Raw genomic sequence first — 19,582 nt, 5'->3', positions numbered from 1 at the left:
TGCTATAATTTAACAAAGATTTTTAATCGTTACTTAAATAAAATAGTTATCAAATTCTGAGACCACACTGGAAAATCGGATTTAATATCTAATATAAACATAAATTATTTATATAACTTTTAATTATTTTTTTTTTTGGTTTGTTTGTTTAATAAGGATTTATGGGTCACTAATGAAACAAGTAAAATGTGTGACATTCATCATGTTAAAACCTTGTCTGGCCGGTTGACTCATCAACTTATTTTAACTTTAAGACAAGCATTTGTCACATATACACAAGATTTGTCTCAAAATGTTCTAGTCTAGCTACTGTTACCCTGACAGTGAATGTTAATGGCATTCAGATACATATACACAAACATGTACAGTACATATTAAATAAAACAGTAAGGAAAAATTCTTGAAATACGTTTATTTGTACATAGTCACATAACACTCAAAATATTGAAGACAGACTGGATACAAAGCTACTTGAATTGAACTGAGGTGCACAATGAAACCGAATAGAAATGAAGATGAGGCTTTGTAACTGATGGCAGTTGATAGATGGTTTCTACAGAGTGCAGTCATAGGCCAAAACTCCCTTACATCTACAAAGAATCAAAAATACTAGGGCAAATTTTTTCAGCTTTTGACTTTTTCCTTTTTTTTTCTTCTTTTTTTTCTGAAATCCCATGCAAGGAAGGAAGAAGGTAAAGAAAGTATTTGGCCCGCTATATATAATTTCATAATAATGATAGTAAAAAAACAAAAAAAAAGTATATCTTTATGACATAATTCAACAAGTAAATAAGTCTAATAAATGCAACAGCAATACCGAGAGAGAAATGTAACCAAAGCATTAAAAAAAAAAAGCTTTGAACTTCCATTATATAGAATTTTCAATATCCTCCATCTGACAAACTTCACATAATAGCACATTAATTTACATTTTATTTTCCTTTGAACTGAAATGGTAATTTTCCTCTCTTTTTATTGGTGTAGTAGAGTTTCTAAGACTCCAAAACCACTAAAACATTCACAATCGGTATGAAACTGCCTATGCAAGTAAACCTTCAGTGCTACGCAACATTGACGGCTTTGTCGTCGACACACAAAGGCGGTTCTGAGCGAAGATTTTCAAGTACAACAACTGAAATGTATTAAACAAATTGTAATTGTTTTCTTATTTTCATTTGTCATACAAAAGACTCCAGAATTTCTGCATCTCAATAGTTTGTTAGCAAGTCGTAAAAAAAAAAAAAGTTAGGTAAATTATAAAGATATTGATCACACATTTGTGAATGGGCTTTTTATAGCGGGTCCGGCCCAAGAAGATCTGTAACCTGTACAGACAAAAACACACATCGTGAATAGAACCATGCATTAAATGGCTTTAAGAGAGCTAACATAAGGCTGCTTACCATAACTAAGCTCTAATGTAGCTGATCTCAGTTTCAGGCAGTAAATGAGCAGGTAGGGATAAAAACACATGCAGGAGCCCACAGGACCGAAGGCAAAGAGAGAAAGAACAAAGAACGGAGGAATACAAAGTGCAAGAACCACCTGCATACATCAGTCTGACGCCAAGTGTACATCTGTTCATTTGTTTACTGCATATAAGAGTAACATCATTTACAAAAAAAAAAAAAAAAAAACACATAGCAAATGAATGCATAAGTGTGGAATACTACAATATTAAGTACTCAGGACACCCTTTCAAACTTAAAAACAGTAGAAAAACAAACTGTCTATCATTACAATTTGCATTGTTAAATGTTGCCCAGTATTTCAGCTGAATTTCAGCTTTGCAAACATGGAAACGCACGTCACTTCCTTCTGTTTTTCCTACATTGAGCGATCAGATCTTCATCTGATCATTTATATCTCAGGTGGTAAATAATGCATGTATGATCATTGACTTTCCTACTGAGGAAAATACAACTGTGCGAGAGTAAAAATAGTGCTCAGGGGTTTCCTGCCTAGTAGCCATATATCCATTTAAATAGCACGATTACACCTCATTTGTAATTGTACATTTTCACAGCTTTAAAGTAATGCAGAATCATGACAAGGGCCAGAATTAACCGAAAAGAGCCGAGGAGGGATAGAAAGCGAAAACGTGGATCTGTGTCAAACGCTAACCCTAAAAAGAAAACTGTCTGTCATCATTTACTCACCCTCACGTCGTTCCATATCTTTTTCCAATGGGGTCCAATGTTGTTTGGACGTTCTACAAAATATCTTCCTTTTGTGTTCTGCAGAAGAAAGTCAGTCATACAGGTTTGGAATGACATGAGGGTGAGTAAATGTTTTTTTAACTGTGTGATTATTTGTTTGGATTAGGGCTGGGCAACGATTAATCATGATTAATCGCATCCAAAATAAAAGTTTGTGTTTAAATAATATATGATTGTGTAGTGTAGTGTATATATATATAAACACACACATGCATGTACATATTTAATTAATTAATATTTTAATTAATTAATATTTATATTTTAATTAATTATGTATAAATATGCATCAAATATATACATGCAAATATTTCGTAAATATATACATGCGTGTGTGTATTTAAATATAAAAAATAATTATACACACTACACACACATATATTATGTAAACACAAACTTTTATTTTGGATGCGATTAATCGCGATTAATCGTTGCCCAGCCCTAGTTTGGATACAACCTGGTCTGGAATCTCACGTTTCGACTCGCAGCTCAGAGGTTCAAGACGGCAAAACGTAACACTGCCATTACGGCCCCATGCAAGGCACTTAACCTGACCCAAGAGGCGCTCATTAGTTAGATATTAGCCAACTACCTTTTTTCCCCTTCTCTACAGATTGTTTAGCCCTGTAGTCACATCAGACACATCCTGCACCATTAAACATTCACTGTACATTGTATGTAGTAATGAAAAAGGAGACGAGGAGGAACAGAGTGTGTATATATATACATATATAAGCATGTATCGGTAGTTATAATGCACTGTACTGTAGTGTCATCGGTAAACAATATTATACCAGCGTCATCCACTTGAACCATCTAAAAGCCATTTCACCGTCTAAAACATACATTTCGTCTGTAGAATCTTTCAATATAATGTGTAACTACATAGCACAATCTTTCTTAATGCTTCTTCTCGTACAAACTACAACCCGTAAAAAAAAATATATATATAGGCTAACAGAAAGGACTTGCCAGCTTTAGTGTAGTGGAAGTACCCAGAGATACGGCGACTCAACCGAAGGTGATAAAAAGCTGTTTTGTTCTTTCGCAACTGCTTAGCATCAAAACACCAACAAGCGTTTGCTTTCCTGTGGCATGCAAGGGACCATAGAGGAGACGAACATCCATTCATACCAAGCGAGTGTATTAAGGCTTCATATCTGCACGCTGCCAGGGCATCTGGTAGGACAATCATTACTCGGACAGCCAAGAGAACACAGAGCCGATAACCTTGATTCATCTGATGTTTCGCACGCTGGAACTGGGAAAACATTACTGATCTGCGAATACGAATTAAACTGTAAGTCCTGATTAGTAATAAAGCGAGATATATATATACATATTGATCAGCCAGACTGATTGGTTTGCCAATATGTGGCCATTTTAACAACATGGGTATTGACCGAAAGCCTTGTTGATGAAAATTAAACATTGTTCAAATGTTTCAAAACTCAATATTTGGAGTAAACGTTGTTAAATAAGTTAAAAAATGAACCCGCATTGATTTGCTCACGTCACCACCAGTACTGGCCATACCGTACTCCAAAAAATGATTACTTCCTTCCATGGAGGATCCGAACTGTTATTATGTAGTGCGTTACGTGCATATTGAGAACACAAACCATGTTCTCACCAATGTCTCTGAAAAGTCTGTTTAAAGAGAATGAAACTCATGTAGTGCTACTGTGCGGCCAAAACGTGAGATCGTAATAAAAACTAAAAAATATTCACGTCCAGTGCATAAGGTACTCAGGCTATCATTTTAGCTCACTGTGCATATAAGGAAGAAAGGAGAACAAATCATCCGTCTATTGTAAAAGCCAGTGTGGCCAACTGAACTCAAAGAATAAGAGCGCAATTTGGAAATCAGCACCATCAGATTTGCACTGCTACGCCTCGGCTGTCTTTCAGGGGGGGGTTAGTGTTGGTTTTGAGCGGAAAGGCCAGGTAGCAGATCAGAAAGTTTCATACCCTGTTTTTCTAGAGTGTTCTCAGAGTTTCCGTGCATATTAGAAGGCATTTGTAGTTTTAAACAGGAAGACATGAACATCCCCAGAAAAGCTCCTGAAGAGTGCAGATGTTTTTTTTTTTTCCTCAAAGGTTTGTTTTCCATAGAAAAAAATTATATATATATTAATAATAATAATAATAATAATAAGAAGAAGAAGAACAAGAATCGCCTCCAGGAAAAGAGCAGCACAAAGAGGAGAGAGAAAAAAAAAAACAGCGGGACAAAACTACAGCTATAATGTAAAACCACTCTGGAAAATGGTGGGTAAGAGATGCCTCATTTGGGAAAAAAATAAACAAAAAGAGGACAAAAAAAAGATGTCCTTTCAGGTTGTTTTAGTGCTCTGAAGGTCATTTGTACATGAGGTTTGGGTGCCATGATTCTCCATGGTATAAAGCAGGCAGTGCGTCCCACAAAAAGGGTCTCATTTCTGCCTGTTATCTTATCCGGCCCTAAGTTCTGCCAGTGGGCATCGGCTCAGTTTTGGGCATGGTGTCGGATTGTGTGGAAGATCCAGTCCATCTTGGTGGTCCATCCACCATGGTGAGCGTCATTCATCTGCTTCATGAAATAGTCCAGGGCCTCCTGCTCGGTTTTGTCCAGGGCCAGGGTCTTTCGGATGTAAGCGATGTCATCAAAGGACTGCAGCTCGGGCATGCCTGAGCCCAGCATCATAGAGAAGAGGTTTATGAACAGGTTGGCATGCTGTCTGATGGCCAAGTAAGCCTTGTAACACATCTCCTGGAACCTGCAGAGGGAGACAGAGAGACATTCAGCATCTCTGTTGCATCTATAGAGTCTGTGGTTAACAAAAGCTCACAATATTTTCACATTTTATCCTACAACATAAAATACTTTAGTAATAACGGGACTACAGTGGTTGAAAACGTCATCACGCCGAGCAGGATATCAAACGATGCCAACTTCTGAGTTGGCCTGTAAAAATACATCATTCCTAAAGCATTCTTTAGACAAAGCTAATATTAAAGACAACAAAAAATTAAACATTAAAATCATCCTTCATGTTCTTTTCATCCAAAAACTATTTTTTTTAATGAGTACTCAAAGCCTGTCCTTCCACCGGAGACCATTACTGGTTTAGTTTTACTCAAGCAAAAGCAGACATGGACCTCCACTCCTCTGAGACACACTGATAGAGAGCAAATCCTGCTTTTTTTGAAGCCTCCTTTGAGTCTCGACTGAAGCAGAGATTTGTTAAAAAGCGGAAGTCCGGAGGAGAAGCAGGAAACTTGGCAGCCGGCTGGCTGTCAGAGTATTGTTGGGAGAGGAAAGGCTGCTGGGATGGAGGCCCGAGAGGCCCATTCTAAAAGCCTCTATTGTTCAACTCAATCGCTAATTGTCTTGGATAGTTAGCTGTCTGCCAATAACTGTTAATGTCGAAACAACAAAGGATTTGTTTCGGTTAAACTCGCATCGGAAAACAATGAGCAATGCTTCCAACATGAACATACGCACCTCTCAAACTCTCTGGTTTTAGTGCACTCTTGGGTTCCTCCTTTGCTGATTACAATTAGGAAGTCTTGCGTTAAGACGAAGGGAACTCGCTCTCGCTTGTAGCCAAACTTCTTCTTCTTGTGGTCCAAAAAGTGACCAAAATCTATATGAAACAGCTGCAGGAACACAAGCAGAAGGTCAATATGAGGATATTGATAATGACTAGGGCTGTCAGTTTAACGCGTTATTAACGACGTAAACGTAAACCCATTTTAAAGACGTAAAAAATGTTATCACGCAATTAACAGCCTTTTTGGCTTAGCAAACTTTGTATTTTTTTTCACATGCTTCTGCGCTCTGAAACCCATTAATTTCAATGGCTTGCTTCGCGCAACAAAACGAAAAAGCGATTCTAGCTAGACCGGAAACAAAACAACAGGCACGACGCTGAACACACTTGTTTGGGTCTGCGAGCCGGCCAAATCGTAGGTTAACGTTACGTTTTGAGTGGATGACGAGCATGAGACACCAGAATGGATGCCAATAAGATTCTGAATGTAAAATTTGCCAAATGGTTCCTTGACAAGACCAAAGAGATCTGTGTGTTTTGTCGTTGTGAACTGAGCTATCATCATCGTAGCACGTCCAGTCTGAAATACCACTTGATGATGGCCAAGCAAACACACACACACACACACACACACACAGATGATGGGAATTCTCCTCATCAATATCAGAACCTCCTCAGTATTTCTTTCACCCTTTTATTGATAGACAGTGTTACATTGAGAGATTATTTGCTCCAAGTGAGAAATTGAACACTGTATATGTTAATGTTGTTTTCAATAAAAAACATTTGCACAAAGCAAGCCGATCCACTTTTCCATGTTGATAAGTGCATTAAAAGAGCATTAAAAAAGAAATCACGAGACATTTAGAATAGATAAAAATGTGCGAGTTAACTATGACATTAATGCGATTAATCGTGATTGAATATTTTAATCTTTTGACAGCGCTGATAATGAATGAATATTTCAGTGGCATTAAATTTCACACCTGCCCGTCGTCCTTCACCATGATGTTACTGTTGTGTCGGTCACCGATGCCCAGAATGAAAGTGGCCACACAATAGCCAGCGCAGGATCGCGTAAACAAGTCGATGGCCATGTCGTACCTATAAACACAGATGATTTTGTTACTAGATATTTGAACTGGCCACTGAAAAACATAATTAAAATTTGCCACTCACATCTCGCCCTTGTTTTTGTCCTTCAGCCACTGATGCAGCGTTGAACTGTTAAACTGCAGCGCCCCCTTCAGACCTCCTTTACACTGAATCTGCATGATTGTGTGTGAACTTCTCACCACCTCTATGAGACCCACGCAATCTCCGATAGACAAGCAGCCATAGGGTAGCATTCTGAGTTACAAAAACAATGATTTATAAAAATTAACTTCACATTCAAGGCTGCAAGAGAATTAGGGACAACTTAACAATATTACCTGATTAACTAGTAATTTGGCTAGTGTGACTTAAAGTACACAGGGACAGTTCTGTGCCTTACTCAAAGAAACAATGATGATGTTAATGCATTACCCTTTTGGTTACCAGACAAAAACTTAAACCCCTACACCCACATACCTCAGATCCAGCCCCTGATTCTGCCAAATGTTCTCCATTATCCTGATGATTTGAAGAGTCAACATGTCTTGTCTCAGGTCTAATGAAAGGAAAAGATAGAAAAACGTGTGACTTTTGTCTCTTACCATAAGAAATAAGGGCATTCATAATAAAAGAGTATAAAATATGATCTGACCATCCCCATTCTTAAAAATGATCTCATTGTTTTGGAACAGAAGTTCGGACATGATGTCAGGATTTTCCCAGTTCAGCCAGAGCGGTCTCTTGGCCGAGGACATGATTCTGCAGTCTTCAAGTCTGCCATACGCACAGAAAAACAAGTGAGCAATCAAACATACATTAGGTAAACATAAACATCAGGTCTGCATTTATTTGATCAAATATATAGTAAAAACAGTAATATGATTACAATTGAAAATAATGTTAAAATGTAATTAATTCCAGTGATGAATTTTCAACAAATGTTGAAAACAGATGTTACAATATTTTTGAGGAAACCATGAATTGTCATTTTTTGTGGGGAATTTTATTTTTTACTTTTGACTAAAAATTACTTTTGTAAATTATGAATGTCTTTATTGTCACGTTTGATCAATTGAATGTGTTCTTGCTGAATAAAAGTATTTATTTCTTTAAAAAAAACCGCAAGTGACCACAAAATTGAGTGGAAGGGTAAGTGGGAAACGCATTAGCCAATAAGCTCATGCTATTGTACAATTGTGTCCTTTTATATCTGGCTTGTTGTGTGTCATCCCTGCTAAGTGATAATACATTCTCTCAGCTGTAAATACTGCACAGTGTGGAACTCACCGTAGGTTACCCAGCTGGTGAGCGGGGTTGAGTGGAGAGGTGAAATTTTGAAGGGCATCCATGTAGTCCGGTCGCCTCATCTGCTCCACCAGGAACTTCATTTGCACCTGAAAAGCAGAAATAAATACAAAGTCAATCAATAAAATATTATTCTGAGCTTGGCATCAGGGCAATGATTAATGGAAGATTGGGTGACGCCTCCTGGTGTAGCAGGAAATTGATCAAGGGCAATAGATAATAGATAAAGTAATAGATGAAATTTAATGCAATAAAAAAAAATCAATAGTTTTGTGCGCATGTGAACGTCATGGCAACGTACGACACAAAGTACCTCACGTGGGAAACACTTAACGTAACATGTAAATGCTAGTAACTAACGTAAATCAAGCAAGCTAGTATGTAAGGCCATGAAGTGTTGGTGAAATAACACATTAACAGACCGGAGGGAATAATATGGATTTTTCCCCCAGAAAACTTCTTGAACAAAATAAAAGTCAAGCACTTTCAAGGACGTGTATCTATGTATGTTTATTTCTTAGAACTTTCCAGGGCTGTGAATTTTTTTTTTTTTTTTGCAGATTCACAAACTTTCAAGGACTTCAAGGGCCTGTGGCAACCCTTGCTTACAGTTTCTTTAATTATTGAGGTAAACATCCCTACAGTACCGAAAAAAAGTTACGAATTTCAGGTACCAGTACCGATTAAAACGTGAACGGTACACAATCCTAATGACCACACACGTTGTCGGCATATTAAACATTATCGCGTTAAGAACGTGCATGTAAACGTACTTATTAAGTGGGATGTTTTGGTAATTCAAAGTAATGCCTGAATGCTATTGAGGATCACCTCACGGAGTAAATGGCGCATCCTCCGTAAATCTAATCTAACAGCTAAGGTTTCACTTGCAGTGTGCGTAGAGACTCTCCTAATATAACCTCACATGCCTACTTTTAGGGGAGAAGGTCAAAGGCTGAGTTTACCTTCTGAGTTTCATCCTTCTTCTCTTGTTTGAGAATGTCTGTGAGGTTGATGAGCTTCTCCATGGCTTCCACCTGTCTGCTCAGGTGCTTCAGGTACATGCCACATGCCCGACAGTACGACTCCAGCAGCAGACCAAACCGCTGACTCACGGTTTTATTGTGCATCTCTGACCTGCAACCCCACAATACCTTGTTACAATTTAACTTCAAAAACATCATCATGATATCTAAGTTAGTGTATAACTTAGTCTCTAAGCAGACCAAAAAGAGTAAAATACTTACTTCAAATGCCAAAAGAAGAAGTGCCCAATCCTCTGGTTTGTAAGAGCTTTTTTCAACAGAAATCGTACCAGTGGGTTATCAAGGTACTGCTCGTACTTCAGAACCTTAAACAAATGGAAAGTGAAACGTTGAGAAAACAGGTAAACATGAGAGCGTTTATAATAAAGAATAACTGAATATATCAGTCTTACCTGAACCAACTGAATGAGGTACTGTGAGAGTTTGTCATCAGTCAGATACTTCTCAAGGCATCGAACTGCGAAGTCTCGGATCATTGGATCAGGATAGTTACAGTCAAGCAACTCCATGGCTTGTTCCGGCTTTATTGCGGGCCAGTCTTTAAGAAGGCAATACATTTGTGCAACTTCATCTCTGGAATTCCACTTCACCGCTAGAAGAATCTTGGGCAAGATTTCTGGTATATTTACACAATACTGCCTACAGAAAAAAACCCCACAAGACAGTTCTACAGAAACGTTTTTTGCAGAAGGACACTAAAATGACTAGAGCTAATGGGGGCGGTAGATTACCTGTGCCTCCATAAGAAGTCTTTTTCTTGCTCAGTGATCTCAGAAAGCGGGTCCCTGTTGCCCAGCTGACGAAGTTGCTCTATATCTGCATCTGTCATTGCGTGGTCTCGTGCCAGTCTGCTGCTCTGTAAGTGGATAAAAAAAAAAGTATTATTTAATCATCTCATTAATAAACGTCAATCAGAGAACGGATTCCAAAAAGAAAAAGGAAACCATTTTAATTTATTTATTTGAAGACATTATTTGATCAAATAAAGAGTTGGTGAGCTTAAGAGACTTCTTTCAAAAACACATTTTAACTCTTAACCTGGTAGTGTACTTAATTTAGTTAGAGTAAGCATCAATCACAGTTTAGAAAGTTTGAGAGTAATAATCGTAAGTCAAATTGTGGGAGTCAAATAGTAATAGAAATTCTGTAGACTTTTACAGAAGCAAACCCTTTTTCTATTTCTAAAAAAAGCCTTGATGAATCAGAGATGAAGAAACAATGTTTTGAGATAGAGGACCCATGCTACTGAAATATTGTGCAGTCACTGCTTAGCTCCTTTACAAAATCAAATGAATGAACATTGTACTTTTTAATAATTGGACACAATGACACTGATGAGGTGACTACACAGAATGACAATAGATGTTTCTCATGCTTCTCAAGCTTGTAAAGGGTATGAATAGCAGCAGCAAGTGTGTCACTATAATTAATTAAGTAGGATGTGTGTCGGTAAGCTTACCTGTCCAGACTGGCAGTAATTGTATCCCATCTCCCTGGATATTATCCAGTTAGCGTGATCCTCAATTGTGGCCATGTCAGGATACTTAACGGGTGAGCTGAAATAGTCAAACTCCAACTCTAGACATGGGGTTTCCTAGAGCAAAAAAACCAACCAACAGCAAAACACATTAACCAAGTAACTAAATAGCACTTTGCTAATAACTAATAGACTTTCAGTATCTATACACTTAGAGCATCTATGCAGTTATTTTGTATTAAGGGTCAATACACATAAAAACAACTGAATACTAAATAAACGGCTTTAGAGAATATGCTCTTGATTGACAATGTCAACCTCTGATTAGACAACACAGCGCACAATCGTATTAAACCTTATTAAAGTGTAAACAGCTCAACGCTGAAAGAGGTTATGCAGGAGAAGAAACCTTGTTAGGATTGGAGCCCGTGACCCCAATGGGGTTGAGGAGGTCTTCTAGGCCGTGTGGTACTGGCCACAGATTCAGTGCCATCTTTCCTGAGACCAGTGTGTGCGTGTAGTCAAACAGGTTGACGTTTCCCCAGGCCAGTGGACAGTGCTCCTGTAGCAGATCATTTAAAAAAGGTTAATTTCAAACACCTTTGAAGCAATCCCCACTAAAACACTGCAAATAAGTAAGTTGATACAGTGTTAATTTTTTATTTATTTTAATTATTATAATTAGTTTAAGTAATTTTATGTGCTTTTCATTTGAATTATTCCTTCTAATTAACTTTATTTTTAGTTCTGTATGTTTTAGTAATTTTAGTACTTCAACTTTTTTTAGTTTCAACATTTGACATTTTTGTTTAATTTCTAAGTATAAGTTCTCATCTAATACTTACACATTATTTTAGCTTTAATTCAACTAACAAAGTATTTAAATAATTTGTAATAGTTTACAATAACAACACTGTTATAACAGTTTAATGTGCACTACAAAAAAGCAAGTCACCTCCTTTGCCCCCTTCCTTCCTTTCACAGAGCAGATGGAGAGACAGAGACGAGCCGCCCGGGGGATGTCAGGAATGTACATGTCATAAGTCAGCCACTCGTTCCACCTGGAGACAGAGGGAATCACCACACAATGAGGGTTTAAAATTTATTATTTTTTATTTAAAAATGTCTAACTTTTTTGGAAATATTTGCATTATATCAGGGGTTGGGCAACCTCCGGCCATCACTGGCAGGTTGAAGGGCAAGAGAGATGAATGTCACTATTTATCATGTGGCCTACTGGACTGAAATTAATCCAATTACTTGTGCAACCCGTTGAGAGCATTGGCCTAGTGGTTGAGTTGGTTAGTACAATGCCACTCTGACACTCTGAAGTGAACTTTGTATAAATGAGGGGAATATTTTGATATTTAGAGGCAGGTTGGGTTTTTTACTTCACTGTAATTAACAAGAAAAATTAAACATCAGAAAGTTTGCCAACTCTTGCACTAGATGATATACCTTTTCTCCTTGACATTTAAAGACAACATAGCATCTACATAATTAGTAATGTAGTAAAAACCCAAGTGAACCAAAAAAGTATGAAAACCCATTTCTGCCATGAAATAAAAAGATATTAAAAAGATAATTATGACTTTTTCCACGATTACATTTCTCTCAATTATTATCTTATTTAATATGACTTCATGCATTAATATTATTAAGAAATAGAGTGCATCAAACCAATTAATGAACAAAATATGAATTTCATATTAATACACAAACCCTTTCATCTATGAAATTAGGCTACTGTTAAAAGAGATATAAATTCAGAATTTATAGGGGGGGAAAGTATGAGTTGCAAAATGTTGTTTCTGAATTCTTAGGAAAAAAGTTTTGTGAATTCAGAGAAATAAAGTCAAAGTCAAAAATGCAAGACGTTAACTCAAAATTGTGAGATATAATCTCATAAATGCAAAATATAAAGTCAAAATTGAGTGATAAAAAGTCATTTGGTGGCAGAAATGGAACTTTCATTATATTTTGTAGATGCATTCACTCAGTAATTAATCAATTGTAGTATCAGTATCAGATAGCACCAGTGTACGGTACCTCGGGTTTGAACATGGGACACGCTGTGTGTTGACGTTATCACACAACTGTTCTCCACCATGGTAGATCCCTGTTCGCACATAAATCTAAAACAAAAGGTAACAACCCATCAGAAAACATCCTCTTAGATTAAGAAATCACCCTGCAGAAAGGTCACGCGGTTATAAAAAGAAAGACACAAATAGCTTCCTGTTCTTTCACAAAAATGTAAAACTTCTGCTTTCTTACTAAATACACCCCATGCGTTTAGTACAATAAAATGACTTTCACAATCCAGAAAGACAGATTTTAGCTAAGTACCTTGTCAATGTCCCGAATATTCACATTAACGTATGTGGCGCAGAGGACACGTATCCTTAGGGTGCTGTTAATGGTCCAGAGGGATTTGGTGGAGGACTCTCCGTTCATGTAAGGCGTGGCAGTGGAGATGCGGCGGGCGTAGGAAGGCATGGTGAAGTTGTCCATAGGCAGCTGAGAGTAAAGGCTGTCCTTGGACATAAGCATGAGGTTTGGCAACCTACCCAGCATAATGCAACTCCGTACATACTGAGAGAACGAGAAGGAGAGAAATAAAGAGAGATATCGTACATGAAGCCATTAAGTCATCCAAAATGTGCAGTGTGCTGCTATTTTAAGTGTCGTAAACACCAATTCTGCCAGGACTTTTTTTGGGGGGGATGATCTAAAATTTCAAATGCAGGATACGGAGACTACTCATTTGCATTCTGGTGTACTGGTTGGGTTTGGGAAAATGAAAGCCTGGAACAAAACACATGATCAGTGCCATAAACTTGACAAATGTGAGATGACTACAAATCTCAGATGGTGCATTAATCAATGCCCAGTATAAAAGCATAAATCTACACAGGAAAAAAACCGAAGCAACATGTGAACTAAAACATTACATTAGGACTGCATTTGTACACTGTATAAACTATAACCAGTTATTCAAGAACACACCGGTATGTATGAAATTGGTGGTACTTTAATGATACAAAAAGATCCAAGATACCTTGTACTGACTGATGGGGTACTTTTCCAAAAGATACTCATCACAGCCGCACACTTTCAGGATGTATTTGCCCTGATATTCCTGCACGCACATCTTTAGCTGCTCAGCTGACAGCAGCATGCTCCTGGTTTTCTTCCTGATGGCTTCGGCGATCACCTGCTCAGGTACGCAGTCGTGATTGATCTTAAGCGTGTACTTTTGCTTGTCATTGTTGGGAGAGACGATCACCCAGATGACGACAATGATTTGACCTAGCAAACATGGAAGAAGATCAGAGTGTAAGGAGGAACAGCACTATTGAATTGAATCCTTCAGGCATCACGCATGTGAAAACAAACAATTAATCCCACATGGCAACTGTGAGTTAAACATACAGACTGAATGTAGCTGAAATTAAGCTGTCAGGGAATGAATGTAATGGCGTTTTTGTGCATGTATTCCCCTAGGCTATAAGAAAACAGAGCAAAAGCATAAAAACAAGCATCATATGCTTCATGACTACTACCATTACAACACAGGCTTATTCACATGAGAGAGAAAACAGCATGGGTGAAAATACAAAAGTTCCAGGAATGACTCGATACTATGAAAATTACTACTGGCTTCAGGCTATAAGGCATAAAGAAACATTCCATGTTATTTTTAACCTTTGATCAATGTGACGCATGTGTGGCATGTTGTCAATTACCACAGCCAATAATGTCAACTGGACCGTCAGTGTTTTTAGCAAATCACAATGAAAGCGTAGCAGGCGGCTGGGCCGCACCATTAATAACTGTTTAAAACATGCAAACATCACACTGTTTAAAATGTACATGTTCAATAAAGTGCTTGCATGAGACCAGTGTGGCTAAATTAGAGCTGTTTTCAATCATTTTGATTATTTGATTTTTTCCCACTCCACATTTCCTCAAATTATAAAAAAAAAAACAATTAATGTTTCTTTTTTATTTATTTCAATGCACCAATATAATAACTCACGGTAAAATTCAGATAATATATTACAAAGATATTTTAAAGCATGGAAACCCAGGAAACCATTAAATTATCTAAGGAATGATGCAAACAATTTGTTAAATCAATGTTTTGAGCAGATTCATGTGAAGGCCAAGTATGGTAACCCAAACCTAGAATCTGCCCTCTGCATTTACCCCATCCAAGTAAATGCACACACTTTAGGAGTAGTGAGTGTGAACACACACAGACTACAAATCATTTACATTAGGCATTAAATTAAAATATCTCTTGACTTTTGAACCTCACTTACTTAAAGGAATAGTTCACTTAAAAATCGAAATATCTTCTTGAGGGTAAGTAAATGATGAAACTTGAGGGTAAGTAAATGATGACAGAATTTTCATTTTTAAGTGAACTAATCCTTTAAATACGACATTATTGAAACTGACAAAACACTGAAAGAAAATAGAGAATATTGTATGTCTCATGCAGTATATGATTGTTCATGTCTCATGTCTCAACTCATGTCATGACCACCTACAAACCTAAACTCAGTTATTATCTACCAAGTATAACAGGAGGGGACATAGAACCAAAAAACAGTGCTCTTCAGTTGAGTTCTGCAAACTCTGCCCACAGAAATTACACAAGTAACTCATGAGCAGAAGTTCCTTGAAAAGTAGTCTAATTTTGAAAGGGCTATTATAGAACATCACCAGCCTAAGTTTGACATCACGCCTCACTGTTTCACCAGATGCCCCAAGAAAACAACAATAATGCAAACAATACACTCGCGATGTGATGCTACCGAAAAATGATAATCCTAACTTTTATCTCCACACCAAAATCCCAGATGGCCAGACAGCGATTCATCTTTTTAAATCCTTAACATTTGTCTGTTTGGGACTCCGTGAGCATGGAGACTGTAGTGTACACTGTACGTTTTTAAATGCTTAGCCTAAATGTGTAATATGAATAAATAGTGCTCATGAATGGATGTTGAGATCGTATTCTTAAGTGCCTGGAAACAGCGTTCCTTGAGTTATGACTTAGAGCAGTTCACTTTCAAATAAAAAAAAAATAAAAAAATAAAAATCGAAAAGAAATTAAGGTTTTTGAGGAAAACATTCCAGGATTTGTCTCCATATAATGGACTTCAATGGCAACCAATGGTTTTAAGCTTGTCATTGTCAGTCTCAATGCCGCTTTAGAGGCACGACAGGATCCCAGTTGATAAATAAGGATCTTATCTAGTAAAACAATCTGTCATTTTCTAAAAAAAAAAAAAAATGTTTTCCCTTAAAAACCTTAGTTTCTTTTCGACTGAAGAAAGAAAGACATGGACATCTTGGATGATATGGGGGTGAGTAAATTATCAGGAAATTTTTATTTGAAAGTGAACTACTCCTTTAAGTAGATAACTCAAGAAAGACTCCTTTATCTCCTGAAGAAAATGTCCATAAAAGTGAAAATAACACAGAATATTCCTGTAAAAATAACAAGCCTACCTTTGTCTAATTTGCCATATATATGCTTTGGAAGCTCTGGTGAAGACTCCACATTAGGAGGATAAACGTATAGTGCTCGACTGTGTGGCCCATTGGCATCCCGCAGCTCTACTGAGTCTTTGCAAACATTTAGTATATTTCTCCTGAAGTCCTGTACCTCCGGATCCTTCACTAGATCGAACTCACACACTGGCATGCCGATGGCAAAACCTGAAACATAAAAAAAAACACTGTCTTAGAACAAAAAATTTTGTTGAGACCGTTTTTTGCAGGATTCTTTGATTATAGAAATCTTTTGTAACGTTATAAATGCCTTTACTGTCACTTTTGATCAATTTGATGTATCCTTGCTGAATAAAAGAAGTCATTCTTTTGAAATAAATAAATAAAAATCTTCCTGATAAACTTTTGAATGGTACTGTACGTTATTCAGAAACAGGGATTTTGGACAATCTGTCTACTTGAATACTCTTGACATTCATTTGTGGTCAGCTCATGCGTGACGTCTTACCGATTTCTCTGTTGAGGATTTTTTCCTCTCTGTTTCCTACAGGTTCAATGACCTTTAGGAAAGGCTGGAATAGCCGAAGGTCGCAAAGTCTTCTCGTCTCATCGTAGAACTCCTCACGCTCTGCCTCTTGCGTTACGCTGACAAAAATATAGGACGTCTCCTCTTGCAGCAGGTGGTGGAGGGGATACTTCCTTGCCTCCTTAAAAAGTTCATGTTTGATTGTGATAAGGGTGGCCTCCCGGAGGCACTCTAGTGTCAGGATCATGCCATTGGGCAGTAGACAGTCCACCAGAATCCTGGGGGGCATCAAATGGATGCCCCATAGCTCTCCCGACGAGGGTCTTGGAGGCATGATTTGTAGTCCTCACAATCTTCAATAGGGAAGAAAAAATTATCACCAACCACTTTTTATCCTGAAAAGGAATAGGAGAAATAAAGTGGGTTTTGGTGACATGTTTGACATCAGTATCGTAAACTACAGTATTGTAAACTACACCTTAGACTAGTTATCTGAACAATTAAGCATGTCCCAGAACAAACATATTGGGTCTTAAGACATTAGTAACAAATAGGAACACAGACAACAAACAAACATAATAAACATTGATGTAATAACAGTGATGCTTCTCATTAACCTAGTCTGTGATAAAACATTATAAGGTGTTACCAAATGATGTTGCTGTACCGTGCAAAAGTTTGGGGTCAGCAAAAATTTTTAAGGAAATTAATACTTTTATTCAGCAAAAATGCACTAAATGATCATCATAATATACATTTATAATCTCACGAAGATTTCTATTTTAGGAAGACTGGAGTAATGATGCTGAGAAATCAGCTTTGCCAACACAGGAACGAAGGAATTTTATTAAAATAGTTCAAATAAACCTGAGTTATAACAAAGTTACAAATAATTATAAAGGTTGACGTAAAATATATTTTAAAATGTTATTTTAGAGTGTAATAATATTTCTCAATATTATAGTTTCTACTGCATATTTTAACTAAATAAATGCAGACTTGATGAGCTTGAGACTTCTTTTAAAACATAAAAAAAAAAATCTTAGTGATCCCAAACATGAGCTGTACGTAAAAGACACAATTATCAATACGTAAAAGACACACACCACCTCAACAAACACACTAGTACTAATCCATGAGTCCAATAGAGTCATTTAATGCATCACTGACATCAGTCTAAACGCAAAAACATGCTTACAGAAGTTCAGCAACCAAACATGTGAGTCACTGAGCAATGACAGGAATGTATCACTCAGTGTGAGAGAGAGAGATATTTCCACTCAACATAATGCCAAAAACATTTGGCACTTCTTACTTAAGTGGGTGACTTGTTTTTCCCTGCTAACATAAGCCAACAAAATGAAAACTGTATTTATCTCCTGGCCTGGGTGTAAGGCTGCTGAAAGCGATTCACTAATCTGACCAACAGCATCTTTCACAATGTGATGTGTTATCGGAAATTATTGGATTTTAAAACTAGGGCATGAGAGAAACACGTCAGATCAAATTGTTGTCCTGACCATCCTCTTCAGGTAATTCATGTAAAATACCATGCAAATGTTTAACACAGAGCTTTGTGAGATCATGGTTTGGTCAAGGTTGTAACCACTCCACCCTTTCACACTTTTTATTGCTAGTCATCTCTTCCCATCAAAAAAAAAGCAAGAGATGAACCAATATTTACATAAGCTGGTGGTATTTGAGCTTACCTCAGTCTGATGTTAGTGCCACTTGTAAATGTAAATGTCCGTCATTGTTCAGACCTTCATCTGATCTGCTTGCTTTATAACTTCAGCTCCACTGAATTATACTGTAACAACAGCAACGAGGACAGACATTCAGTGTCTAGCGGAAAGTGGACCAGCTCACTCAGTTTACCCAAAACAACAGTACAAACCACAACAAACTTCCACAGCCGTGTTTAGAGAGACACAGATAGGAAGATAATAAGATTAAGCGGGTTATCATACTTGAATATGAATAGACTGACTCACAAGACAGAGAACCACTAGCTAAAACAAACTGTTTATAGAGACATAAGTTTATAGCCAACTATAACTTAATGTTATACATATGTTTATAAGGTTTTTAACCACAGACTGGTTAAAACAAACAAACCTGAATCATGACTGAGCAGAAACATGCACAAATTTCACTATAAACCTGTTTAATACAACAGTTTAAATAAGTAAACAAGCTGAATATTATAATGATAACGTATTTAAGCACATTCAAAAAAAAAAAGACATAATATTAAAGTAGAAATATATTTGGGAGGCTCTTATCTCTCACATAATTAGCCAGATAGCCAAGTAGCAGTCCTATACAAAACATACTAATTAAGCAGAAATCGACAAATATTATTGTTAGAGAGTTGAAATACTCTCGAATTAAAGTATTTTGAGTTAGCGTGACAAAAGGTTATGAAAGGCAAATAAGCAATTTCCTTACAAAAATATAAGATATTGATTCCTTTAGCCACCTAGCCGCTAGGCTAATCCGCTATAGCTAACCAGATAACTTTCAGAGAAAATATGCAGTAATATCCCGCCAACGACGTTTTAAATGTTACCAGTCTGAAACAATACATAAGACTTCTTTTAAAAAAAGCACTAGCGTTGGTATTTGAACAATATAGGTTTAAACACATACCTCACATTTGTGTGTATAGCTAATTTGGGTATGTACCGAAGAGTTGTTGTGAGGTAATCTGCTGTTGGTGTTCAGTCGCTCGCACAGGATAGTAAATCCAGCGCGGGGCTTTGCTGGGCCTCTATCCGCCTTGCTCTGACACGCACCGCCTCTCCATCATCACAGCAGCGGCGGCGGCGGATCGAGAGCAATGTTTTCAC

The 19,582-nt window shown here is 37.2% G+C and overlaps 1 protein-coding gene across 3 annotated transcripts; it reads right to left on the bottom strand.

The window, feature by feature from the left end:
- Positions 1–397: 397 nt before the first annotated feature.
- Positions 398–19,558, bottom strand: pik3ca (phosphatidylinositol-4,5-bisphosphate 3-kinase, catalytic subunit alpha). Of its 3 annotated transcripts, none has more exons than XM_039673799.2 (21): positions 19,419–19,558; positions 18,440–18,540; positions 16,713–17,125; positions 16,202–16,411; positions 13,737–13,987; positions 13,025–13,270; positions 12,725–12,810; positions 11,631–11,736; positions 11,085–11,237; positions 10,658–10,792; positions 9,930–10,054; positions 9,591–9,837; positions 9,400–9,503; positions 9,118–9,289; positions 8,135–8,241; positions 7,500–7,621; positions 7,325–7,403; positions 6,932–7,102; positions 6,739–6,856; positions 5,704–5,858; positions 398–4,975 (listed from the first exon to the last, which is right to left on the bottom strand). In XM_039673799.2, the coding sequence occupies exons 3-21, from the start codon at positions 17,062–17,064 to the stop codon at positions 4,705–4,707; spliced, it is 3,210 nt and encodes a 1,069-aa protein (XP_039529733.1). In that variant the 5' UTR covers positions 17,065–17,125; positions 18,440–18,540; positions 19,419–19,558; the 3' UTR covers positions 398–4,704. The 3 variants fall into 3 exon arrangements, with proteins under 3 accessions (XP_039529733.1, XP_039529730.1, XP_088981415.1); XM_039673796.2 differs by having other exon boundaries at positions 19,383–19,523; XM_089125289.1 differs by lacking the exon at positions 18,440–18,540 and having other exon boundaries at positions 19,383–19,521.
- Between the last annotated feature and the right edge of the window lie 24 nt (positions 19,559–19,582).

Source organism: Pimephales promelas, chromosome 21 (genome assembly GCF_988280905.1).
Source record: "Pimephales promelas chromosome 21, fPimPro1.hap1.1, whole genome shotgun sequence".
NCBI lineage: Eukaryota > Metazoa > Chordata > Actinopteri > Cypriniformes > Leuciscidae > Pimephales > Pimephales promelas.
The sequence above is the reverse complement of the archived record's forward strand: the minus strand, read 5'-3'. Positions and strand labels throughout refer to the sequence as shown.